At 49.4% G+C, this 27,312-nt stretch overlaps 1 protein-coding gene across 10 annotated transcripts in view; it reads left to right on the top strand.

Annotated features, from left to right (window-relative positions):
- Positions 1 to 5,024: 5,024 nt before the first annotated feature.
- Positions 5,025 to 27,312, top strand: part of KCNMA1 (potassium calcium-activated channel subfamily M alpha 1) — a 748,269-nt gene continuing 725,981 nt past the window's right edge. For 2 of the 10 annotated variants that reach the window (XM_065922697.1, XM_065922695.1), the window contains exon 1: positions 5,042 to 5,899. In XM_065922697.1, coding sequence (XP_065778769.1) covers positions 5,561 to 5,899 — 339 coding nt within the window. In that variant the 5' untranslated portion in view covers positions 5,042 to 5,560. Of the gene's footprint in view, positions 5,900 to 23,803; positions 24,052 to 27,312 lie in introns of those variants that run through there. The other 8 variants (XM_065922687.1, XM_065922696.1, XM_065922690.1 and 5 more) reach the window with 6 other exon arrangements.

The following is a 27,312-nucleotide window of genomic DNA, read 5'->3' as shown; positions in this document are numbered from 1 at the left end:
ACAACCCCTTCCAAAGCTTGCTGTCTGAGTCCCTCTCTCCATCCTAGCGACCAGTGCTTCCTTTCAGTATTCAAAGGTCCTGAAGTATGGTTTCAAAGGATGTGCTGCAGTAGTCCTATTCCTTTGCTATAAGTCACAAAGAGATAAATTTCTCCAAAAGTACATTCTTTCTTGTGATGACTCAATAGATTTAAGCCTCAGTTTCCTTGCCTGTAAAATGGGAGAATAGCCACTGTCTGTTCTGATGCTACAAAGAGATTATAAAGACCAAGGTAAGGAAGGTGAGTTAAATAGTATTTTAACACAAAGGTAATTTAAGGAGTGATGGGTTACCTGGTGGCTAAGACAGTAAATAATCTGTCTTCAATGCAGGAGACCTGGGTTCAATCCCTGGGTTGGGAAGATCCCCTGGAGAAGGGAATGGTTACCCATTGAAGTATTCTTGCCTGGAGAATTCCATGGACAGAGAAGCCTGGTAGGCTACAGTTCATGGGGTCACAAAGAGTTGGACATGACTAACACTTTCCATCACCTCATGGGAAACAGATGGGGAGACAGTGGAAACAGTGTCAGACTTTATTTTTTTGGGCTCCAAAATCACTGCAGATGGTGACTGCAGCCATAAAATTAAAAGACGCTTACCCTTGGAAGCAAGGTTATGACCAACCTAGATAGCATATTAAAAAGCAGAGACATTACTTTGCCAACATAGGTCTGTCTGGTCAAGGCTATGGTTTTTCCAGTGGTCATGTATGGATGTGAGAGTTGGACTGTGAAGAAAGCTGAGCGCCAAAGAATTGATGCTTTTGAACTGTGGTGTTGGAGAAGACTCTTAAGAGTCCCTTGGACTGCAAGGAGATCCAACCAGTCCATCCTAAAGGAGATCAGTCCTGGGTGTTCATTGGAAGGACTGATGTTGAGGCTGAAATTCCAATACTTTTTCCACCTCATGTGAAGAGTTGACTCATTGGAAAAGACCCTGATGCTGGGACGGATTGGGGGCAGGAGGAGAAGGGGACAACAGAGGATGAGATGGCTGGATGGCATCACTGACTCGATGGGCATGAGCCTGAGTAAACTCCGGGAGTTGGTGATGGACAGGGAGGCCTGGCATGCTGCGATTCATGGGGTCGCAAAGAGTCGGACACGACTGAGCGACTGAACTGAACTGAACTGAACTGAACACTTTCCCAGTAGTAGTTACAGTTTAGAAATCACGGTAACAATGTAAGCTCTATTAGCACCTTTATCACAACAGTGTATATGCTACTAGGACTGACAGATGGATAATTAATATTATTGTGGTTGTAGATTTTTACAGCTGCAGTTTTCTCTTTGGAATTTTAGTATCTTAAATTTCTGTTTTAATAAGCCCCCTTTTCGAAATAATGTCATGTGCTGCCAGAAAGAGCCACCAGAGGGCGCTAAATCCCTTGCAGAGCCCATCTGACTTCTCTGGAGCAGTATCACTCAAATTTACATTTGAATTTGGGAAGTGGGTCTGAAAAAAATATGGGAAGTGGGTCTGAAAAAAATGAAATCCAGTGTACATTTATTATGATGTTGGGTCTACATTTAAGTAAATAAGCTTCTTTGTTCTCCTTGGCTATTACTTTAGTTTCTCTGTCTTTTTAGTTTGTTTATGCACTTTTGTTTGTTTATTTTAAATCAGTTGGGATTGTTCAGATTCGAATAATTTAGAAACATGAAGCTCCGACTTGCTTTGAAAGCTTCCAAGGACACATGTTCACACATGAAGAGGCTGCCTTCCTCACCGAGAAGTTTATAAATGTGATGAGAAATAAATAGGCGGCTTGTATTGTTTTCAAAACGGAGGAGGTTGGAATTTCTACTTTTGCAAAGACTTTTCCTTCTTGTGCAGTGGCCGTCAATTCCCAGCCTGCAGAAATACCTACAAGAGGTGGAATGCACTAGGACAAATTGTAGGTGCTTCTCTGTAGCCCTCGAATTCCTGAGGCTGTTCCAGGGAGCGGAAAGGTGGGGAGTGGGCGGGCATGTCATGGTTCAGAGGGCCCATCACCCCCAGAGTGGTCCTGCCATGCCGTGGAACCTATTCACGCCCAGTTGTCGGGGGCCATATGGGTGGCTGCGTAATGGCTGCGGCAGAGGGCAGAGGCATTGCGCCTCAGCTATCAACCCAGCTGAAGGTCCGTGGGATGCAGCACAGAAGTGTGGGTCAGGGAGTGACAATTTTGTCCACATTCCCCCCACAACACACACACACACACACACAGAGGGACTGGCTTAGGGTTCAGAAGCTCTGATCGGAGTTCGGCTGTTTGTTTTTGGGTCACAGTATTATTTTCAGAATGGGAGAGGTTGGAATTCTACTTTCGTAAAGGTTTTTCATTCTTGTTCATTGGCCCTCAATTCCCAGCCTGCAGACATACCTACAAGAGGTGAAACATCCACACAAAGGTCTGTATGTTGTTTTTTTCATCCTTACAAACAATCCTTTGAGATAGGCAGGGCAGTTCCTGTTGCTATTCCAATTTACAAATGAGAAGACACAATGAATGAAGGGGTACTTGAGGTTCCCCTTAAGTGTGAGGTCTAAGTTGGTGGGGCCAGGTGCCAGGTTTTCCAAAATCTGTGGTTGGTAAGGAAGTAGTGAGAGAGCTGAGCCACGGCCCGATGAGGTCTGTTTCTGGTGGATGCTGGTGGATGGAGGCACTCTTTCATTTGGTGCCCACCAGGCAGGCGGTGGTGAGGACTGGAGATTGTAGGAAGAGCAGGATCTTGACTTTGATGGTGAGCCTAGTCTAGGTTGTGTGTAACACAGAAACTGCGGAAAGCTTTAATCAGCACAGAGACAAGTGATGGAGAAAGCAGAGGAGATGATGCCTCTGGGGCCTCCCAGCACCCTCTGGAAGGATGATGAGATAATGAAGGTGATGATGGAGGAGAAACCCAGTGAGGATTCTGCAATTGGAGTGACAGAAGTCAAAGCAACCGGTGGCCTTTTGCTGCTAGACCCCTGGCTGGTGTCTGAGGGGAACCCAGACTATGGGGAAAGTCCAGCAAGGCCTGAAGGGGATTCATTGGTCTGCAGAAGCTTAATTATGTGAGGAAAGGGAATCCATCCTGGGGTTTTCATATTCCACTGGGGAGACAGTTCTATCCTTGGCCGCTCTTTTCATCTTTATATGTTTTGCTTTTAAATTTCAAATCTAAAATTTGAGGAAAGTCCTTAACTTTCCTGGTATGCTGAGACCCAGAGGCAGCAAAATATAGCCACTTAGAAGGCTAATACTGGGTTGGCCAAAAAGTTTGGGAAAAACCCAAATGAACTTTTGGGCCAACTCAATAAATCAAGGACTCTCTGGGCAGTGACCACCTTCCTGCACATCCTCACAGCATTTCTGGGGCTGACGCCCGCAACCCAGTTCTGGAAAGGACCCAGGGCCTCTGCGTACACGGGACTGGTGCAGTAGGTATGTGTTCAGAGTAGTTTCTGAACACAGAGAACTTTTCTAATGGATGTGGGTCTCAAGCCCAATAAATGTGTTCTGAATAGAGCAGGGAAGGAAGCTCCAAACACCTGCCTTGAACCTCTCTGCCCAGCTTGCCCTCCCTTGCCCCGGCCTGCCCTGCATCCTAGGGCCTCCAAGGGCAAGGGGAGGGGCTGAGCTCTGACTCAGGCAGAAACAGCACAGGCCTAAACCATGAAGGATGCTAACTTGGCCTTCACCACAGGAAGGGCTGACAGGAACCTGAGAATTCCAATTAAGCTTAAACTAATGAGCTGGAAACTTTGGGGAAACCACTGTGGGCAATGAGGGGAGAGTGTGATCATCTCCCTTTTAATTAGCGCTGGAAAAACCTGTGGTCCAGCTAGTAGCAGGAGAAAGGGCAGAGTCCAGAGGGAGCATCAGAGGGGAATTCCCCTGGTGGTAAGGCACAGAGGCTGCTGAACAAACCCGGATGCCTTCTTCACCTCTAAGTGGGGAGAAGGGAAGATCCTAAGTGGGGAGAGATGGCCTTGAACCGAACTTGAGCTGCCCTCCTCACACGATGGAGGCTGAGGCTGGATAAACACAGAGTGACTTTAGGGAACTCTGCTGTCTCTAGGAGCTGTCACTGTCCCTGAGACCAGGTCTCCCCGGCCCATCTCTGGCTATTTTCTTAGGCAGCCTCTGTCGCTTAATAAGGAAAAGGCAAAAACAAACAAACAAACAAACAAACAAAAACTACCAGCTGCTGCTATCAAAGGTCACAGACCACCCCCAGGCCGGCACGGGAGACTGGGGCACCTAGGACAGGCGACAGGGAAGAGCCTGGAGGGATGGATAGGGGTCGATCCAGGGTGTGTATTCTGGAGAAGGGTGCTCCTCACTCCCGAAGCCCGAGAATCTTGGGGCGTTCGGCCTGTGCAATCAACAGCTGATTACTTCTCCCCTCCCCAAAGTGGTCTGCTTTGGGGAAATCGGCCTGCCCCGGGCGCCCGACGGTCCTCCTCGGGTGCGCCAGGGCGCTCGGCTGGGGGCGCAGCACCTTGGAGAGAGGTGTCGGGTCCTGCGCCTGGGTTTGGGGCTCTGTACCTTTCGCACTGGGGCTCAGGGGTGCGTGCCAGGCCGCCGCCAAGGGGTCTGCCGGCCCCCTGCCCAGCCCGGAGCCGAGGCGAGCCAGCGTGGCGAGCCTCCTCCCCTCCCGCCTCGGGCGGCCTGAGCCCGCGCCGGCTCCAGTTGCTGCAGCTGCTGTTGCTGGCGGCGGCGGGGAGCGCGGGGAGCGCGCAGAAGAGGCTCGGGAGGCGAGGACGGGGACGAGGAGGAGCCTGAGCAAGCCGGGAGGAAGATCGAATGAAGGCCGAGGAGGCTCAGTGGCGTGGCGACGCGGCTCGGGGATCCCGGGAGCATGGGCTAGCGGCATCGGCGGCGGGCCAGGCGCGGTGAACCTGCCGCGGCCCGACGCACACCGGGGCGGAGAGAGAGAGCCGAGCGCAGCCGGGAGAGGAGGGGCTGGCGCGGGGGTACCCGGGAGGGGGCTGATGAGACATTATTAACGAGTTGCCGCCTAATAAGCCCAGAGCGGCGGGCTAGCTGCCCGGGCGGCGTGCGGGGAGGGGTCCCGGGCCGGTGCGCGGCGCACACGCGTGGCGCACGGCGGGCGGCGCGGCGCGGCGCGGAGCCGAGGGCACCCGGGCCGGCGCGCAGAGCCGGGGCGGGCCCGGGGGCGGCGCAGACCCCGGGCGCCGGCAGCCCGCGGCGCCCCCTCGCCCTCGGCGCTTGGGCCCGGCGCAGCCCGGGACGAGCGGGGCGCGGGCCTGGGAGGGGATCTGTCCGCGCGCTCCGTCCCCCTCCCCCCCGGACGGGCGGGCGGCCGGGGGGAGGGAGGGCGGGCGGCGGCGGCCCGCTGTATATATCTCCGCGCACCCCGCCAGGTCGCGCACAGCGCCCCGAGCCCAGGCGCCTCCCCGCCCCCTTCTCGCGCTCCGCGGCGGCAGCAGTAGCAGCAATATGGCTGTTGATGGGTGTTCGGGGTGGTGCCGGCGGCGGGAGGCGCTCCCCCGAGCCCCTGCGCCGGCTGCCCGTTGCTAGCTATGGCAAATGGTGGCGGCGGCGGCGGCGGCGGCGGAGGCAGCAGTCTTAGAATGAGCAGCAATATCCACGCGAACCATCTCAGCCTAGACGCGTCCTCCTCTTCCTCTTCTTCCTCCTCCTCCTCTTCCTCCTCGTCCTCGGTCCACGAGCCCAAGATGGATGCGCTCATCATCCCGGTGACCATGGAGGTGCCGTGCGACAGCCGGGGCCAACGCATGTGGTGGGCTTTCCTGGCCTCCTCCATGGTGACTTTCTTCGGCGGCCTCTTCATCATCTTGCTCTGGAGGACGCTCAAGTACCTGTGGACCGTTTGCTGCCACTGCGGGGGCAAAACGAAGGTAACGCGCGCACCGGGCGCCTCCCCACTGCGCCAGCCCCGCCGCTTCTCGGCGTCCCCTGCAGCCCACCTCCTCGCTCCTCAGCGCGCCGTGCCTCCCTGCATCCTTGCCTGCCTGCCCCTCGCCGTCTTCCCTTCCCTCCGCTCTTCCGGCGCTCGCCGACTGGGGCAGCGGCCGGCGCAGCGGGGGTGAAGAGTTGCCCCCAACGGATGCGCTCCGGGACGCGGACGCCCCATCCCGACCTCTTAATTTATTATAGGGTTGTTTGCGGCTGCGGCTGGGGCCGAGATGGGGGACGCGCGCCGCTCGGGGCCGGTGGTGCGGAGTTAGGGAGAGCCGACCCGGCGGGCACCGAACAAGCTGGGGGTCGTGGGTGCGCTTTCCGCGCGGCTCACCTGCCCGGGCTGGGCTCCTTGTGGGTGGGCGAGGGGGAGCACGTCAGCCCGCACTTTAGAAACCTGTTGGGGAGGTGAGTCTGTGGAATCAGAAAAGGAAAATCCTATAGGCACGGGAGGACATCTTTTGGAAGTAGGGAATCCCGAGGGAGGAACGTGGCCAGAGGGCGTGGGGCACCTGGAGGGGCGAGAGAAAGTTGGGGAGTAGCATCCCACTTTTAGGAATGTAGCGAGGTGGCAAGCCTGACGTCCCCTCCCTCTGTGACTCTTAGATATTCTCCTGGAACTGATCCCCCGCTCCAAGTTCTTCAGCATCTGTGTTCTCGCCCCCAGGCCACCGCCTTTAGGTCCACGAAAATGCCACCGACAGCGTGGCGCTGGAGCGGGGGGGGGGTGGACCACCGAGAGCCGGCCAAGGCCGCGGTTCTCACGCGAGCCTCCTCCCCGACGTTGTTGAGGTGGCTGGATGTCGGCTATTCCTGGCGCAGAGACGCCCACCAGCACCCAGGCTCGCTACACCTTATGCACGGTTGCTAGGCTGGCTGCCTGGTCTGTCGCGTCGTGTCCCTAGGGATGTCCTCTTTCCACCCCCCCCCCCCCCCCACCAATGGCTGAAGGTGCGGGGGGCAGCTTTTCATAGAAAACTGCAGGATAAAAAAAGAACTGAAAAAAAAAAAAGAGTGACCGAGGTGCTTTCTGTTTAGACCACTTTTTAATCGAGGGGTCTAACCAGTGCTAGCGTTTTCAGAGGGAGGGGGGATCGGAGAGGGGCAGTGAACGGTGCAAGGTAGAAGCAGATCTACGTGAGCGGGAATGCTCACGTCTTTTCTAATAAAGTTAGTCCGAGGACCCCTCAAACTTCCACAGTGCACAGCAACTTGTAGCAGCTTCCTTAATTGCTTCTGGGAGGGAGTAGCTAAGACAGGGGCTATGGGTGACATATGAGGGTGAAAGGAAGCTCTCTCTTTCTCTCCTGCTCATTAATTATACATCCTGTTGGGTACTGGGGCTCAGCTGTGTTTTGTGGCAGCACATTTGTGTTTTGGAAAATACTGATGTGTTGGAAATAAGGGAGAAAAAGAAAAGCCATCATCCGATCCCTCCTCCTCCTCCTCTGAGACCTCCAGTTGTTAGCCAGCCAGTTTTCTCTGGAGTTACCTTCTTGGCTATAGCGGTTTCTCCTTACTTGTCAAGTTGGAAGACCTCCCACACTCCAGAGAAACCAGCAGGTTCCCAAGATCCTAACCCTGAGACCCCCCCTAGACCTGGCTCCTTGCCTAACCCTCCTGACTGGGCGCCTGTTCGTGTTGTTGTTGTTGTTTAGTTGCTAAGTTTTGTCAGACTCTCTTGTGGTGACCCCATGACAGGCTCCTCTGTCCATGGGATTTCCCAGGCAAGAATACTGGAGTGGGCTGTTATTTCCTTCTCCAGGGGTCTTCCGGACCCAGGGATAGAACCCGCGTCTCCTGCATTGCAGGCAGATGCTTCAGCCCTGAGCCACCTGGGAAACCCACGCTTATTCATAGAGTCTTCTTATTCACACGTTCCCTCTCCACTGCCTCCCCAGCAGTCTTCAGTCTGGGAATGTAATTCCTTTACGGAGATTCTGTGACTACCCTTGGGGGGAAGAAAAGAATTGTACGCATCTCAAATGTTTTCTAGACTGGTTTTAGTGAACTTTTAAACAACCTCCTTATCTTTCAGGAACTGGGCAGGCTTGATCATACTGAGAACTTTTTTTCAGTGAGTGAAAATAAGTTTCAGTGTTTTTGTGATCCTGGGGTTTTAAACGCAGCTTCTGAAGTCTTTTTACTCTAGGAGGTACATCAGTACTACCGCAGTACCTGGGATGAAATGCTGATTGGATGTTTCACGTAAAGAGTCTCTTTCCTAAATGATGACCAAGCATAACTTCTGTAAGTTTTCTCAAGAAAATCGTTTTTTTGGCAGCAATCATTAGAAAAGAACAATCCCTTTATATCAAGCTATATTTTGAAGCTCCAATGCATGCCAAGTTGACATAACCGGAAGTGTCTACAAAGAATCAGCCTGGGACAAGAGATTGCTTGCAGTTGGTAGGGAAGATGTGAGGCCAGTGTAGAATGAGATAGGGTTACTTTTTGTGTCTTTAGAGTCCTTTTTAAAAACATGCCTAGAATCACTGCCCCTTGATTTGCTCAATTAAACAAGTATGTGTAGCCATCTCATTTTGCCCAATAGTAGTTACTTGGGCCTTTTATAAACTTTATAAACTTTCTTTCTATCCTTGAGGTCTGTGTTTTTACTGCAGTCTCTGGTTTTTGTTTTTTTTTTTTCTTTGTCCTTCATTCTTTTTGCTTTCCAAGTATTTAGTAGTTGTCAAGATGCCGTTCAGAAGAATGCATTTGGCTTCAGTTTGGAATAATTATTTTAGTGCTGGGTTTTTCAAGCAAACCAAGGCTGCTTTTCCTCAGTATTCTACCAGCCCTCAGATATGTTCACCCTTATCCTGATTTAGCCTCAAGATGGTCTGACCTGGGTCAGGCCAGGGTCTTTTTCACATCTGAAACTCTGGGGGAATAAGCTTCAGCCAGGGCTCTGGAATCACAGCGTTTGGCCTCTGGGACTGTACTATCCTTTCTGATCAAAGGAACCCGAAACTGAGTGTACATCAAGAGGCATCTCATCCTTAGTCCCTCTGACCTCCGAATCTCAAATCGTGAATGACTTCACTGTTCTGAAAAGAATGGCACGTGGACTTCTTTAGGAAACAAAAGACAAAAAAGAATCCCATTTTCTCGCTGTTTGGAACTTGGGCACAGTCATTCCGGTACTATATTCTTTGCTGTACTTTTCACATTATGGTCTTTTTCTCTGATGGGTTTCATCAGAGCCCTCCATTCACTTGGCTGTGACGTTTCCAGGTCAAAGTCAGCCGCAGACTGTAGTGAACAAGGAGCTGCTCTGGCAGCCTCAATAAGGTTGTGACCTTGAAGGGGTGGTTTTAGCCTCTCCGGTGTCTTTCCTGCTGTGTGAAATGTGGGCTTGGGTTCTGTGAGTGCTGGTTCCCCTTCCTGCCCTGGGACTCAGTGGAGGACAGTAGAAGGAGTTGGTGATCTATGGGTAAAGTCTCTAGCTCAGAACACATTTTGCAGTTCTCCAGCTTCAGAGTGCTTATGTGTCTTTATTTCCACCTTCTGCTCTTCCTCCAGCCCACAGGCTGCTTTTCTTTAAATGACTGGGGAAACTGAGGCCAGTTTCCTATGGTGGTGTGGTTTGCTGGGAGGGGCCTCACGTGGCCAGGCATAGACTCATCCTGTTCTCCGTTCAAGCCATCCTCCTTGTAGAAGTTTGTGTACGACTAAGTCTGGTCTGCACGTAATGAATTATGGAGGTATTGTCTCCATGGCTGTGTCTGAGAAAACAACACGTTTTCTCTGTCAGGCTCGTGACTAATATAAACATCAGATCCCATTACGGCTCGGTGATTACCCAGGGTCTGGCCTGGCGCGTCCAATCAGGGCTGGAGCTTCAGAGCCTCAGAATTCTTGATTCCAGATTGGCCCCTGTGCCTCATCTCATCCTGGAGATTGGCGGCACTGGACGACCTTCAGATGCTCCTCTTTGATGGCATCACTTAGGGTGGCCTTGGAGAGCGCTCAGGTCCCAGGCACCAGGGAGCTGCAGGTGACCTTCCTTGTCCTGAGAGCTTTTTCTCCTTGTTCCTGGCTCTCCCTGTGGAAATGCACGCTTCCGTAGAGACACTGCAGTCAGACAGACCCGAGTGCAAATCGTGGAGTCCACGCTTGTTACCTGGGCATCTGTGGCTGGCAGCCCTGTTCAGCTGTTTGTCTTCACCTGTAAGAAGAGTGTGATGATGCTTCCTTTGTAGGTTTCTTATAAGCAGGGACAGTATTGCGTATATACCACCCAGGAAATGCCTGTCACTTAGCAGGCCTGTCAGTGGGAGCTCTCAGGGCTTTACAAAGTGGCGAGTTTAAAATTTTCTCCTTGAGTCCTTGAACTTTTGACCCTGGAAGGGCACTGACTACAACAAATAGAACTTTTGAACCAAAGGAGACCTCTAGACCCTGGAGTCGATCGTCCTTGGGTCAAGCATCCAGTTAGGGGTCACACTGAGATTTGGGCTCATGACTCTTGGCTGTTCCAAGTCTGGCAGGTAGGGGAGACGGGGCCTGGGAAGGCTCCGTGGGCATGGATGTGGACGTGGAGGGGAGCTTGGCAGTTTGGCTAGTGCTTTGATGGTGGGGAAGAGAGTGGATGAGCTTTGCATTATGCGACTCCAGGAACTGCAGGCCTAGTGCAAGTAGAAAGTTTGGTGGCCATGCATGGCTGTCTAATGTCCCTTGAGAAAGGATGAGTTCCACCCCTGCTATCCCCAGCCCAGTGATCACAGACCTGTTCCCCTGAGGCTGTGACAGTTTCCCCGCCGGGTCCCTCTCCCCAGACCAGCTTCGCCCTGATAGCCCCCAGAGCAGTGTTTCCCCCAGTGTGTTCTGTGGAGCACCTGCCCTTGAATTTACCTTGTGAGACAAAATTGAAAGTCAGGGCATAGCTGCGGGCCCTTGGAGAGTCACATCACAGGTTGGGAGAAGTTCCGCGGGAGAGGAATTGGGTAAACTGCCCTTGGCCATGCTCACCTTGAGCAGCTCAGCCTAGGTTTCAGGGTCACTGGGTAGTACCCCAGAGTCAGCCTGTGACCTCGGGCAAAGACTTCGCCACTTTGTACCCCAGTCTCCTCATCTGTATCTTAGGGATCGTCGCAGAGCACAGCTCCTTGGGGTAGGTACTCTAGGGGACCCCGCTTCATAGCTTTTCCTAGGAGGACACCAGTGACTGCGAACCGTGTTCTGGTGCCCAGGGGCCTGAAGGGCTGCCCTAGTGTGTGGCCTTGGGGAGGAAGGATTCCCAGGGCAAGGATCACTAGGGCCTTCTTTCCTGGATGGGAACATCCCTCTGTGTGGCTGCTACAGGGAGTTCTTGCTTTGGGTCTCTGTCTGACCAGGGCGAGAGGAGCCTGGTGCTGAAGCAGTCAGGTTGGCATTGGATTACAATGCCAGGACCTCCTTCTCAAAGTGGGCAGCCAGGGTGTCCCTGCTCACAATGGCAGTGGCCGTGCTAGCCTGTGAATCACAGCAGCCAACACCATCTTCCTGGGACGTCAGAGCTGTGGTGCGCCTGTCGGGATGCCTCTGTTGTTTGCACGAGAGGGGCCGTGTTGGTGCTGTGATGCCGCAGCTTCTGGAGCCTTGCGGGGAACCCTGGTCTCTGCAAGCCCTATCTGGGGGCCAGGCAAGGTTGGCCTCCCGCAGGACCTCTGACCTCCCACAGCCTTTCTGTGCATAGCAGGGAGCAGATCAAGAGAGTGTCCTTTTCTGAAATGCTTCTTTTCTTAAAAAAAAAAAAAAATTATTTCTTTATCTGGCTGTTTCAGGTCTTAGTTGCAGCACATGGGACCTTCGCTGTTCACTGTGGCAGGCGAACTCTTAGCTGCAACTTGTGGGATCTACTGACCAGAGATGGCTCCTGGGCGCCCTGAATGGGGAGCACAGAGTCTTAGCCACTGGACCAGCAGGGAAGTCCCTGAAATGCATCAGGTGGAACGCTGACCCTGGGCACACGGAGAAAGATGCTCGGGGGGGCCCAGCCTCAGAGGCAGGGTGTGCGCTCTGGGGAGAAGGCTCCAGGGCTGTGCAGTTGTGGTGTCAGATCTGCTCCTCCAAAGGCCAGAGAGAGCATCAGTCTGTATTAAGCTCCTGGGGCTTCTCGTACCTTAATATGTACACAAATCACCTGGGGAACTAGCAGATTCTGATTCAGAAGGTCCAGGGTGGGGCCTGAGACTCTGCATTTCTCATGAGACCCAGGTGCTGGGCAGACCACGCTTTGAGAAGCAAGTATCCAGTCCCTTCCTCAGTCTCCGGGCAGTCCCTTTCTGAAGACAGGGCTATTTTAAAATATGGAAATCCCCGTTTCCTCAGCAGTGGGAAGGGATGAGAAGAGAAAGGTTCACTGTGCCAGGACAACCAGGTCGAGAAAACTCGGCTCAGGCCTCTCAGCCTTGCTGCAGTTTGGTCTGGACCCTTGCTGCTAAAGCCGATTGTCGGCATGTCTGCTCCCAAGGAACCCACAGCGCCCTTGGTTTGGGCCTGGGTCATGGTGGCCAGGGCGGCGTCCTGCAGATGTGCGGGGTGTGGTCCAGGTGTTGCCCACAGGCTCCCCCGCGTGCCAGTGGGTCCCACTGCAAGGGGTGAGACTTTCCGAAGTCCAGGATGGCGACTCGACCAAACCACTTTCTTGCAAAATTAGAGGCTCGTGGTGGAGCGGGGGCTGCCCTGTGGTGAAGCTCCAGGAAGTCAGCTGCTGGCCATGCTCTCCGGACTGTTTGAAGTTGGCGGGCTGCAAAACTGCAGCCTGATTTTCCATAGAGACCCGGGTGGGCCTTCCCAAACCCTCTCACAGAGGGTGCAATGCGAGAGAGTTGGGCTCAAGACCTGCTCACTGAGTGTGCAGAGATGGGTGGCCCTGAGCTGTGCTGCCCTCCAGGGGTCCTTCTCCAGAATTCCAGCAGGGGCAGTTGGAAGTAGCTCCTTTTCTCACCCTGCTGTCTGGTTTTTCACGGCTCGTACTGTCAGGGGCTTTTCCCTGGAGATGTGCTTTTTGTGTTGTTCCACTGTCAAAGGGGAGAGCCTGGAATAGACATTTTTATTTTTTTTATATTTTTATTTTTTTTATTAGTTGGAGGCTAATTACTTCACAACATTTCAGTGGGTTTTGTCATACACTGATATGAATCAGCCACAGAGTTACACGTATTCCCCACCCCAATCCCCCCTCCCACCTCCCTCTCCACCCGATTCCTCTGGGTCTTCCTGGTTGGAATAGACATTTATCTTGAGCATCTTCAGGTTAAATGAAGGCCTTAGCATGATGCCTGGCACACAGTAGGCCCTCAAATAATTTTTTATTTTATTTTTTTAATTTGGCTGCACTGAATGGCATGTGGGATCTTAGTTCCCCGATCAGGATTGAACTTGTATCCCCTGCCCTGGGAGCATGGAACTCCAACCACTGGATCGCCAGGGAAGTCCCAGTCCTCAGATAAATCTTATGGTTATTATTATTGTTGTTTTTGCTTTTGTTCCGTAGTAAGTGCATACTGTGTTCCAGGAACCAAGCTAGGTGCTAGAAGAAAAATAAGATCCATCTGTTTGATGGAGGGGAGGGAAGAAATCAGTTATCTTCTCATGGGTACACCCATTTCTGGTCTCTGAGTTGCCTGGAAACCTGCCTGAGGGCAGGAAGAGTCGAGTAAATATAAGCAAACATGTATGTTGGGTGGGTCCTTTCCACAGTGGTTTTCGAGTGAGCGTGAGGGGAGCTGTGTGGGAATGTTATAGGTACAAATAGAGTTTGCTGCTCTTTAGGCTAATTTCTTAGAAGCTATGGAGAAACTCTGAGTTAAAGAGATGGGTTTGATTCAGTGACAAAATGATGTTTGAGTCACTTCTGAATTTTGTTTTCATGCCACCCCGGTCTCCCCTGACCGGTGGGTAACAAGAATTAGTTCATGATGAGCACTAGTTCTTGAGCTGTGTGAGTCAGGCAGGGGATGGAAGGACAGCTTCAAAGCAACGGCTGCCTGAAGATGGGCTTTGCTTTGTTTGGGGCATTATTTGGTGATTGTCTTTGGGGCATTGTGTCTAATTGCCAGTTTGGAAATGTAATTGGCACTCCGGGTCCAGAATGGATCTATTTAACATTGTCAAGCCGAGCCTCGGAATCATCTCCATATAAGACCTCATTACCTGTGTGACTAATGCTTCTTTACATGGCCAAAAGAGAAATTTACTTTGTATTCTTTATGCTGCTTCACTGCCCTCCCTCCTAGGTTTTTCCAGGGGACCAGATCCAGTTGACTCTGGGCCTTTCAAAGGTAGTTAATAGGAACTTCCATGTTCCTTCCTTCTCCCCTTTCTCCTGACTTCCTTTCTTCCCTCGTGGTTCCTGCCAAGTCCAGGAGCAGAGGGAATGAAGTTTGCAGGTTAGTGGATAGCAAGTAAGGGCTCGATCTCGCAAGTTTACAAGCATGTGGGATTGTAAGTATAGAAAGGTACTTTGGGGCCGGGGTCCTACCTCCTCTTCAGCACCAGTGCTGGGAGCCCTCTGCCCCATCTCTAGAGGAGACAGGGCTGTTCATGATCTTCTGAAGTCACCGTTCCATGGGGGGCACAAACCCACCTTTGAATGGAAAGGTCTTTCTCCTTGCACTAGCCCCTCTTTGCTTCTGGGGTGTTTCTGAGACATACAGAACACGTCTTGGTAGGTGATGGATTTTGGATTCAGTCCAGTTCAGAAAGGCCCAGGGCTGGGTGGGTTTAGGTGTCAGCAATGATCTTGAGATGTAAAATTCCCTTGACTTTTGTTGCTACCATGCAGGCCACCTTCTTCTTCTTTCTCATGACTCTCTCTAGTCCTTCTTCCCCAGAGGTGGTGAGGTTTCCCCATGCCAAGATTTATTTACTTATTTATTTATGTTGGCCTGTGGTGGGTCTTTGTTGCTACATGTGGGTTTTCCCTAGTTGCGGCAAGTGGGTGCTACTCTTCGTTGTAGTTTGCAGGCTTCTCATGCAGGCTTGGGCAGTTGCATCTCCTGGGCTCTAGAGTGTGGGCTCAGTAGTTGAGGGGCATGGGCTTAGTTCTCTGCGGCATGTGGGATCTTCCTGGACCAGGGATTGAACTGGTGTCCCTTGCACTGCAAGACAGATTTTTAACCACTAGACCAGGGAAGTCCCTGTGTTGGGTCTTATTGGAAGCTGGGGTGAGGATTTGGCTGTCCCTGAGCCATCAGGTCACCTCTTTGTCACTGGATCGTGCCTGGCATTTCCAAAGTTCAGCTTCTTTCAGAGTTTAGTGCTGGGCTTGGCTGAGAGCAGGTGTGATTTGGGGGTGATGCCAGGAATCCAGATGTGGAGTGCGGATGCTTTGTTAAGCACGAGTTGGACTCTGCTTTCTAGGTCTTGGCTGTTCCCAAAGGATGGAGAACAGACAGCAATCTTGAGTCTCTTTTTGGAACATTTAAATACAGCTGCTTCTAGAATTGAAGATTATTCCTCTCCAACTGCTCATCTTATCTCTTCTCCTCTGGGCTTCTCTATGCCATTGCTGTCATTCTCCTTATTTTGCTGAGCAGAAACAAATCAGAGCAGAAAGAGAGCATGCAAGAGGGGAGGGTGAAGGAGGGCAGTGGGGGGCAGGAGATGCTCACACAAAGAAAAGTAGAATTTCTCTTCTGGGAACTGGAGGTTAGATAACTATGTAATTGGATGGATTTTGTTTTTAGTCCCTTCACCTTTGTCTTAATGAATAAATCATGATAAGTGACCTCACCCCCAAGGTGTGCAGAATGCTATAAAGACCAATGGAAAGCGTGCTTTCCCTCCTGGAAGAGTTTAGCTTTTCAAGTGAGAGGTTCCCTCTGATTAACTGCTAACGTGAGGTGTGTGTGGCCCTGTGACCCAGATGCCGGGGGTTATAAGGTTTCTGGGGCTTTCTTCTTTGTGCACCTGTTTACACAGGAGCAGCCTTCTTTTCTTAGGGAGAGGATGCTGTTTGAACTTGTTTTCTCTTTACTTGACTTTGGAAAGTATACTTTTTGTGACTCTGAAAGGGGAAAAATTAGATGTACAATGGTTAGCAAATGGAGAGCTCAGAGATAAGGACCCTGAGACTTGGAGGAAAGATTTGGAAGATGAAAAGGTTTATCCAGGTGCCTGGGATTTTCATGACCAACATTCGCTGGCCACTGCTTAATACATTGTTTGTCTTCTTTGTGCATCTGGGAGTGCTTTCCTCACAGTGCTTAGCGGCATAGATTTAACCGCTCATGAATTACGGCCATTTCTCCCGTAGGTTGTGGCAGCCACAGCTGACCAGGTGGTAAGATTTTTGAAGAATACAGGAATACAGGAATGGTGTCTTGAGCTGAGCCCATCAGAGAAGTCAGTAATTTGCTTGTCTTCAAGAAATCCATTTCTTAATGTTCGTGTACTACTGTGTCTTACCTGTAAGATTTCTTTTTCAGTTTGTGTTTCATACTTTGTCCTTAATCCTAAATATATATATATATTCATTGTAGAAGATGTAGACAGGACAGAGAGGCATTAAAAGAAAAAAGGATACCTCATACCCATCATAGTGGCTACTATGTCAAAAGCCGGGAAAACAGCAAGTGTTGGTGAGGATGTGGAGAAATTGGAACCATGGTGCACTGGGAATGCAGAATGATACAGCTACCATGGGAAACTTATGGTGGTTCCTCAGAAAAATTGAAAATACAACTACCATATGACTTAGCAGTTCCACTGCTGGGTACATATCTAAAAGAAGATATTTGCGTATTTCTGTTCATACCAGTGTTATTCATGATAGGTGGAAGCAACCCAGATGCCCAAAGATGGATAAATGGATAGACAAAATGTGGTATGTACATGCAATGGAATGTTATTCAGCTTGAAAAAGGAAGGAGATTCTGACGTGTGCTATAACATGGATGCACCTCAAGGACATTATGCAAGGTAAAATAAGCCAGTCATGAAAGGAAAAATAATGTGTGATTCTACTTATGTGAGGCACCTAGTTTCCTAAAGACAGAAGTAGAATGGTGGTTATCAGGGGGTAGGGGGATGAGGGAGTTGTTGTTTAATGGATATAGAATTTCAGCTTTGCAGGATGAAAAGGTTCTGCATGGTAATATGAATATACTTAATATTACCAAAAGGACTTCCCTAGTGGCTCAGATGGTAAAGCGTCTGCCTACAATATGGGAAACCTGGGTTCGATCCCTGGGTTGGGAAGATCCCCTGGAGAAGGAAATGACAACCCGCTTCAGTACTCTTGCTTGGAAAATCCCATGGATGGAGGAGCCTGATAGGCTACAGTCCACGGGGTTGCAAAGAGTCGGACACGACTGAGCAACTTCACTTTAATATTACCAAATGGTGCACTTGAAAATGGTTAAGATGGTTAAGTTTATGTCTGTTTTCCCACTAATAAAACTTTTTAAGAAAGGAAGAAAATCCCTGTAAACCCCACTCCCTGGAGTTTGTCATCATTATCTTTGAGCACATTCTTCACTGTGGTGCTCATGTTTGTCGTTGGGGCAGCTGATATCTTTCCTCCAAGGTCTGGTAACAGGCAGTCCCGGGAGAAGTTTCCTGGCTGGCCTGTTTGGTTCTGATGGTACCCATAGTGAGAGCAGAAGGACAGACCCAGCAACCCTCTTTCTGCCATAGAGTCTCATTTGATACTGTGTGAAGTTAAACGACACTGGATTTTTAGTTTTTTTGCCTACGTCTTGAGGCATGTGGTAACTTAGTTCTGGAGCCCATGCCCCCTACATTGGAAGCACAGAGTCTTAACCACTGGACTACCTGGGAAGTTTGTGTATTTTTTATTTTGATATATAAGTAGCTATGGTATCTTAGGCAAGTCATTGTCTCTGGGCCCTAGTTTTCTCATGTGAAACATACTCTCTGATTCATTTCAGAAAGATTTCAGTAGACAGCTATTTTTTTTAATTAAAAATTTTTTTTAATACCAAAAGCATTTTTTATTGGAGTTTAGCCGATTAACAGTGTTGTGGTAGTTTTAGGTGAACAGTGAAGGGCCTCACCCGAACATACACATGTATCCCTTCTTCCCCAAGCCTCCCTCCCATCCAGGCTGGCACATAACATTGAGCAGAGTTCCATGTGCTATACAATAGGTCTTTGTTGGTTATCCATTTTAAATATAGCAGTGTGTACATGATCTTCCCAAAGTCCCTAACTATCCCTTCTGCCTGGCACCATAAGTTCGTTTTCTAAGTTTATGAGTCTCTTTCTGTTTTATAAGTAAGTTCATTTGTATCATTTCTTTTTATAGTCCACATATAAGAGATGTCATATGGTATTTCTGCATCTCTGTCTGACTTACTTCACTCAGTAGGACACTGTCTATGTCCACCTATGTTGCTGCAAATGACATTCTTTCATTCTTTTTAATGGACAGCCATTTCTTAAATCAGATTTCAGAGCTATCACTTTTGCCTGATAAAAAACCCAAGATTAACTTACCCAAGGCAGTGGGTCCAGGGAGCAGATCTGGTTCCTTTATGAATCCCCAGAGTGAAATTTGATTGACCTGTCCCCAGAACTTCCATATTGATTTTGATGAGGTGGCGTATTTAAGAATTACAGTCTGGGGACATAGGCCCCATTGGAAATACCATCAAACTTATCATTTAAAGAAAAAAGAGTCTCAGAAATAGATTCTTGTGACTGTGCTGTTACTTCAAATGACATAACCACACTGTTATTGAAGTTTTAGTTTTAGTTTCTGGTGTGGGGGAAAGGCTGAAAAAGTCTTAGATTATAGTTGTTGCTATTGTTCAGTTGCCAAGTCGTGTCCGACTCTTTGCGACCCCATGGACTTAGATTATAGACTAGACTATAAACAGTCCACTATGATAGACTGGCTTTGTTGAGGTTGGGAATAAAAAGAAACATCTGATTTGAGAGGAGGGCATGCTTACTTTCATGCTTTTCCTTAACTCGCCCCAGAAGACAACCCCAAAGCGAGACTGTTCATCTCAGTCGTATTCCATGGAGCATTCCAGCGGCCAGAATCAGGGATAAGATGACCACAGTGTCCGTGGCAAATGAGAGTGTCCGATAGAGTCAGTAACTTCTGAAATGCCGCCTCAAGTCATAGCCAGCACATCGGAACCTGCTCAATAGTCTCTTAGGTTATATAACATTAATCAGATTATGCTACCGGGGCCATGTATTAAATTTTAACTGGTCACAGATACATTCTGTTAATATTTCACAGATCCACAGAGTGCCAGGTAGTTTTGGGGCTTTATTGAGCGAATTGGTGATGATTTAGGACTTGATGAGGCTCAGACAAAAATACTTTCCTTAGATTTTCTGTTATATTTTATTGGAGGGTTGCAGGCATCCTGCAAGTATTTCTTACAAAATAAACTAAAAAATTGAAGAGTGTAGTTTTATTTTATTTTATTTTTTTTAATCTGTAGTACCGAATAGTTGATTTCTGGCCATGAGCCAGTTAGGACAGAGATTTTTTTGAAAGCTCTGGAAGCTTTTCAGTTTCCAGTGACAGGCGATGCAAGCACTCTGTTTTTAATTGGACCCTTCTTTAAGTCAGGAACTGAAATGTTATCATGCAAATCTCTCCTGAGTTGCATGGAAACTAATAAAATCACGAAGGTTTCTATTTGTACTCTATGAACACAGACTGTAATGAAACTGAAACAGCTATCTCCAGGGATGATGCTATTTAAATGCTAGGCAAGGCTTGACAGCAGTTTTAATGGTGAAAAGAAAAGCCAGCCAGAGAGCGCTCCCATTCTCTCCTCCCCGCCCCACCAGTGCCTGTTCACCCCTGCCCCTCTTTGCTTCCTGACCTTGGAGAGCTTCGCTCAGAACAGAGACCTGTCATTGTTAGTACATCCTGTCTACCGCCTGTTGTAGAAAACAGCACCTGTTCTCAAACATTCTCTCTTGGTCTTTTCTCTCCCTCCTCAGACATTACATTGATCTCCACGCTTACCAGTGCTTTTTTTTTCTGTCTTTCTGTGTGAACTGGGGTAACTGGCTTTTTAGGGAAAAATTTTAAGAAACTTTTTTAAAGTAGTTACTATGACATCAAGCAGTCCTTTAAAATTCCTTATGTTTATTATGTTGCTTAAACCTCAAAAGAACCCTGTGGAGTGAACATTTTTTTAAAATTAATTAATTTATTTTTGGCTACTCCAGGTCTTGGTTGCTGCATGCGGGCTTTCTCTAGCTGTGGTGTGCCGGCTTCTCACACGTAGAGAGCACAACCTCTAGGCATGAGGGCTCAGTAGTTGTGGCTTAGTACCCCGCAGCATGTGGATCGAACCCGTGTCTCCTGCATTGGCGGGCGGATTCTTAAGCACTGAACCACCAGGGAAGTCCTGGAGTGAACATTTTTATGATTCCCAGTTTGCAAATTAGAAGACGAGGCATAAAGAATGTAATTTTCTGTTTCTTTTTTGGATAATAGACTTCGAGCATTTGTGTGTCTGGCAGTTTCTCAGCTCTTTATGTGATTTAATCCTCGCCACAACCCAGTGACAGAGGCGGCATCCTCATCGTCGCTTTACAGGTTAGGAAACAGAGACGTGGAGAGGTGGAGTGACTTGCTCAGGGCCACACAGTAGTGAGGGCCACGCCAGGTGTAAATGCAGGCAGTGGGCAGTGGATTGCATGTGTCTCACCCCTGCACTGTCCACCTACAGTTACTGCTCCTGGGCGCTGCTCAGCTCATCCCTGCCACATGTTGAAGGACACTTTGAAGACCTAGGACTGATGAGAGGATATAGTATGTAGAGAGTCAGGCGTCATCCTTAGATAAGATGTGGGATTCCCTTGGACAAGTTCAGAAAGTTCTATACTTTCTGGATAGAAATGAACCTTAAGGGTTAGCTAGTCCTTTGACTCTCTTCTTGTCTTGGTTTCCCTTGCTGGTCAGTGGGTTCATCACCTTTTCTCTACCCAACAGGCAGGTGTGCTGTGGGCAGTTGTGCAGGTTGGTCACTGCACAACTGTAGGGCTGCTATGACATTCACATCAAATAATACAAGACTACACATTATGGAATAGGGCACATATACCATATCCCTGTGATGAGGTGTAGGTGGAGGCGTTGAATACATATTGGGGCATTTTTCTGATTATGAGTCTTCCTGGAAGTTTTGAATAAAAACATAGTTTTAATATTAACACATATACAGAAGCTATTAGGAGTAGGATGCAGAATTCAAATGTATTTTTAAAAATCTTGAGAAATGGGCAGGAACAGAGGTGCAGATGCAGAGAACAGACTTGTGGACACAGAGGGGAAGGATAGGGTGGGGTGAATTGAGAGGGTAGCGTTGACATGGATACTCTGTGCTCTGCTTAGTTGCTCAGTCATGTCCGACTCTTTGCAACCCCATAGACAGTAGCCGGCCCGCCTCCTCTGTCCATGAGGATTCTCCAGGCAAGAATACTGGAGTGGGTTGCTGTGCCCTCCTCCCGGGGAGCTTCCCAAGCCAGGGATCGAACCCAGGTCTCCCGCATTGCAGGCAGATTCTTTACCATCTGAACCACCGGGGAAGCCCAGGAATACTGGAGTGGGTAGCCTATCCCTTCTCCAGCGGATCTTCCCGACCCGGAGTCAAACCGGGGTCTCCTGCATGGCAGGCGGATTCTTTACCAGCTGAGCTACCAGGGAGTGTAAACTAGATGGCTAGTGGGAAGCTGCTATGTAGCACAGAAAGCTCAGCTCAGTGCTCTGCAATGACCTGGAGGAGTGGGGTGGGGCAGGGGTGGGAGGGAGGCTCAAGAGGGAGGGGTCTGTGTACACTCACAGCCAATTCACACAGTTGTATAGCAGGAACCATCGCAACATTGTAAAGCAATTTTACTCCAATTAAAAAATAAATTGAAAAAACAAAAGCAAACCCTCCTGAGTTATGTGTGGGAAGGGCAGGGGCACTCATTCAGGAGTGTGTGGAGGAGTGAGATAGTTTGACACCCACCAGCAGAGGCTTTTCTGTAGACTCTGAACCAAGCATCCTGATGTGGAGTGATGCCCTACATGCTATTTGCTCATATCTCAAGCTCTGCAACTGTGTTATTAAAAGAATGGAAATTCTATGAAAAGCAAATAAATATCTCTGAGCTCCCTGGCCTGCTATAAATAAAGTGCATTTCAAATGTCGGTGGGCCAGAGAATTTAATCTGCACACTCAGAAGGAGGTAGTGGTAACTTATTCAGTGGCTGTGAATCTTCCCTTGCCTTGGAAAGATTGATCCCTTGCCCCCTTCACTTACGTGGCCTGAAAATACATTATTGTATCACATTATGGATTTCTTTCTAGACCATTGGGCATTGTGGCCTTGTGCCTGCCAAACCCCATGCACAGAATATTTGGTAGCAGATACGAATGGATCAGTCCATGGATCTTTATCAGTGTGGCTATTCTTTTTCCAGGGACTCAGGGTTGTGTAAGACATAATTTCCTCCCTGGCAACACCGGTAGCCACATTGCATGGTTCTGGGGTACCATTCCCATCACAATTCCCCTGGAATTGTGCACTGTGCAACCCACACGTCCATACGTGTGACTCTTCTAGGCATCTGGCTGAGTGAGTATGATACAAGTGAAGTTAAAAATGCAGTACAAGGTCCATAATTCTTAAAGGTCAAACAAGTAAGAGAAACATTAAGAACCTGAGAGTCCAAAAAGGTGGACAGCCCTGAGAATTGGTCAGAGTGGGGGTGGCCCGAGAGAGTCCACTGGGGATGTGAGGTTGTGAAAGTGGACCCAGCCTGCCCATCCCTAGGCCTGGCCTCCAGGACAGGCTCTTTCCGTGACTTCTGAGCACTGTGACTTAGGAGGCCTCCTGTGCTTGTTCTTAGCATGAGCTTTGGAGAAGGGTGAAAGCTTGGGTGCCTGCCCATGGGCAAGGAATAACAGGACCCTGACGATCTGGAAAAGTCCTCTGTTGTTAGCTGTGCTATTTTTAGCTCCCTCCCACGGCCTCTGCTGTCTCCAGGTGTTTGTCAGCAGGGCATCCTGTGCCTGGACGGAAAATGGCTGTGGGAGCTGAGGCCGGCCGGCTAGGCTGAAGCCGTCTTGCTACCAGGCCTGGTGGCCGGGCCGGGCCTCAGGGGCTGGCAGGCTGCGACGGGGGTGGTTGCGTAACTAGCCTTTCCGCTGGTCACAGTGCCACTGGTTCTGGGTGAGGAGGTCAAGCCAGAGTAAACAGGTCCACAGTCCACTGCTCCTCCCCACCCCCGGTGTGTTGGGCACACTCACGGGCCTGGTGATGGGCTGGTATGGGCAGGCGCTGCTTTTGCTCTAGAGCTCTTTGAGCATGGCTGCAGAGTGCCCAGGCCTGGGCCACCTGCCTGGACTGGGGAACGTGGAGATGGCCTGGCCCCATCCATGGCTAGTCCAGATGTGGTAGAAGGCTGGGCAGTGACCTCAGAGATGGTCTACTCCTTCCCTTCCTACCCTCCACTCTGCCTCCCACATCCTTCAAGGCTGGCTCATGTGCTGGGAAGGTCACCTTTCTGGGAAGCCTTCTCTGCTCACCTGAGTCGAGGTTCAGTCTTGCTACTGTTACCCCCGCCTTGTCCTCCCTATCCTGTGTGAGCATCATCCATCGAATTCTCCCTGTGGACAGGGCTGGTGGTTTTCCTTTCTTTGAACTCCTGTGCCTCCTCCAGGTGGTCCTAGGGAGTGGGCAGCAGGTGCTAACTGATCAATGATAGTGTGGCAGCTTGTCTTCAGAGAAGCTCCCAGTAAGCCATGAGTCTCGTGTTCAGACTCTTGGGTAGTGCCCTCCGCCCCACCTTTGAAACAGGGCTGGCTCTGTGACTTGTTGTAATCAGTAGAATGTGGTGGCAACGGTTTTGCTTCTTCCAGGACATGGTCAGAAGCACCTTGCAGCTTCCCTCTTGGCGTCCGGGAGCACGGGCTCAGGAGAGGCCATGAGCCTGACCCAGGATCATACAGAGATGCCTGACTACCCTGAGCGCTCCATGACGTGAGAAGAGCAGGTCACTTGGAGAGGCCCGAGGATGTGCTGCTGTGTGGAGGGAGGGTGCTCTTCAGGGAGCACCAAGGCACCAGACATGGTGAGCAGAGTCGATCTTGGAAGTGGATCGTCCAGCTCCAGCTGACATGAATCAGAGCTGAGCCAGCCAGCTCATCCTCCCTGAATTCCTGACTTATCAATCATAAATAAAATAAAGTGATTATTTCAAGCCACTGCATTTTGAGGTAATTTTTTTATCATAGAACTAGATGACTGGAACACATAACTATTAAAGGGTGATGGTTCCACAAACTCTGGCTTTGCCCTCTCTCTGGGTTGCTCTTAGATTTCTTCCCAAGCTCACTGTACCCAGCCGTAGAGGACTTCCTTCACTTTGCTAAACTTTCGGTTTCTATATCCTTGGGCCTTCACAAACGCCATCCACTCTACTTGGAATTCTCTTTCCTTGACCTCCCTCTCCTGTTTGTCTAGTGATGTGCTGGTAAGTGTTTAACCTCTAGGAAGAAAGCCTCAAAACTTTTAGCATTTGTCAATACATTTGTGGCTTTTGTCAGTTTGTCAGTATTCCCACCATGGCTGATTCCAAGATAATCAGCCTGATGGCACAGAATAGGAGGCAGGTATGTTATCTATATTATGCGTATGTGGAGACTGAAGCTCAGAGAGTTTACTTCCCTCTATAAATCATGGGCAGGCGCGGATTCTGGTCTGCTTGGCCTCAGAGACCATGGTCTTTCCACTGCCCTCCACTGTTTTCATGAAGGACTTGGAGCCCATCGTGACACAGAGTGGGTAACACTGCTGCTGGGCTGTCCTCTTTCTTCTAGGCTAGTGGTTCTTCCATTGCTTCTCTTGAGCTACTGCTGGCTCTTCCTCATGCTTTCCACACCTAACCAGTCACAGATACTAATTTTTCGCTTGGACCATATTACTCTATCTAGATTCTTTGGTCATGGAAGCATTGAACTAAGAGGGGCCTGTGAGTCCATCTTGAGGCTTGATTGATTCTGTGTATAAGACTAGGTTTGCTGCTGTAATGAGCAACCCTAACATATTGAGGGCTTAGTTTAGAAGTGTATGTATTGTTCATATAAAGTACCATTGACAGTGTGTATGGGGTTTTGGGGGTTGGGGTAAGGGACTTGTTCCAAACAGCCATTCAGGGTTGGTTCCTTTTTTCTACCTCCCCTGGCCCCGCCCCACCTGCTGCAACACATGCCACAGCTTGTGGGATCCTAGTTCTCTGACCAGGTATTGAACCTGGGTACTCAACCCTGAAAGGGTGGCATCCTAACCACTGGACTGCCAAGGAATTCCCAGGGTCGGCTCCTTATGCCTGTGGATCTGCCATTTCAAAGGGGGTCCCGAAGGTCTCTGCTGAATCCTCTGCACCCATCTGACAGATGTGGAATGAGAAGTAGGGATCGTGAAGTGTGGTTTTGTGAAAGTGATCCGGAAATCATTCCCATCGCTTCTGCCCACACGGTCCATTGGTCAGAATTTTCACATGGTACCTTAACTGGAAGGCAGCCTGGGATATGTAGTGTTCCCAAGAGGAGTAAGGAGTGGATTTGGAGAACATTCAGTTGGCAGACGGGGCTCCAGAGTGACACAGGGTGAGGGTGTTTGCGCCCGCAGCTGGTTCCGCCATAATTAACAATGACCGTGACCCAGTAACCACTCTGGGTCTTAGTACTGAACATTAATACTCAGTGTTAGGATGGAATATTCAGAATATAAATACTGAATATTAACACAGGGTGCTACTAGGTATCACACACACTGTTGAGCACTCTACCTGTTTTTTCTCATGTGATCCTCTCAAAAAGTCCGTGTTGGAGATGTTACTACCATTATCCTCATTTTGTAGCTGAGCAAACACTGTGGCTTGCTGTGGGTGTAGCATGGGCCCAAGGGACGTCACTTAGGAAGTAGCAGGATCTGATCCAAACTCAAAATCCTCTGGCTTCAGAGTGTTAAGTCTTAGCCACTTCCTCCACTGCTCTGGGGTTCCCTCAGCTCTCCCCATTCTTGTCCCTGCCTTCATCTTATAAGTTATTCCGCTTCTTAAACACCTTCAGGAACAAATGGACCAAGGGGTTTAAATGCCTCCTCCCTCCAGTTTCCAAAGAGAACAAAAGAGAAGACCATCTCGACTGTCACCAGGGGACACTGACCTGTATTCTCCACCAGAGTAAGGGGTGGTGAATTGTGGGGTAGAGGGAGGGCCTCTGTCCTCCCTCTGATGTGAAAGGACTGTCTTCTCAGCTCTCTCCTGCTTTGAGTATTATTAATAACTTGATGGGGCTCTTTGACTGGAATATCGAAAGCAGAAGGGGAATGGATGGCAGAGGCTGCTTCCCTAGTCCCTTGGCTCTCTTGCTGCCCCATGGCGAAATGGGGCAGGAAATGGCATTTCCCTTTGGCCCATTCCATTCAGTTCAGATGTCATGCTTAGCAGAGTGAGTCCAAAAGTTCACTGCTGAGACAACAAGGGATCAAACATGAGGAAACGTGAGTGACGTGGCTGCTCTTTTAAAACTCAATGGACCATAATACACGTGTCCACCTGGGCACCATCTCTCATTCCAGTTAGCTCGGTGTACTTAGCAAGAGCATGCCATCTGGAGCCAGACTTCATGGGCTCAAATCATAGTTTTGCTCCTTGCAGACTTAGAGATCTTTTATAAATTGCGTAAACTCTCAGAGCCTCAGTTTGCTCACCTGGAAAGTGGGACTAGTAATAGTAGTCACTTTATGGGGTTGTTGGGAGGATAATGTATGTTAATTACTTAAGAGTAGTGTCTGGTACAAGTGCTACATAATTGTTGGTTAACATTGTTATTTCACTTCGGTCGCCTTTGGGAGACTGACTCTTCCTAACATGGACTGTTACAATCACTTCCTAGGTGGTAACTCCATTTTCCAGAGGGATGGCTGGCATACCTGTACTCATGTTGGAATGTAGTATAACTGAAGCCTAGGACTGTATGCTGTCCATCTTTGCACCTGAAAGTCCTATGCAAAAGTTGCCTGAAATATCATCCCCATGTTGAGGACTCCCAAATGACAGGGTCTTTTTCATGTTTATCTCTGTTTCCTTAGCAACCTACACTGGTGTCCAGCATCACAAAATTCTTCTCGAATAAATGCAGGACTGAAAGAGCAAATGATTTCATCCTTACTTGGAAAGAAGGTCTCTCCTTGGGAACAGGCTGGTGATAGCATCAGTGCATTCTTTTGAGTGTTGCTGGGGTGACATCTCTCAGCATTTGAAAGTCAATTTGATTTTAGAAAACTGTCCAAGGGAGTTTGCAAGCAAGTATAATGAATAAGAGAGGAAGCCAATATGGGTAAAGTATTTCTGGTCCCCTAA

Source organism: Muntiacus reevesi, chromosome 2, assembly GCF_963930625.1.
Source record: "Muntiacus reevesi chromosome 2, mMunRee1.1, whole genome shotgun sequence".
NCBI lineage: Eukaryota > Metazoa > Chordata > Mammalia > Artiodactyla > Cervidae > Muntiacus > Muntiacus reevesi.
This window is presented reverse-complemented; position numbering and strand designations above follow the sequence as displayed.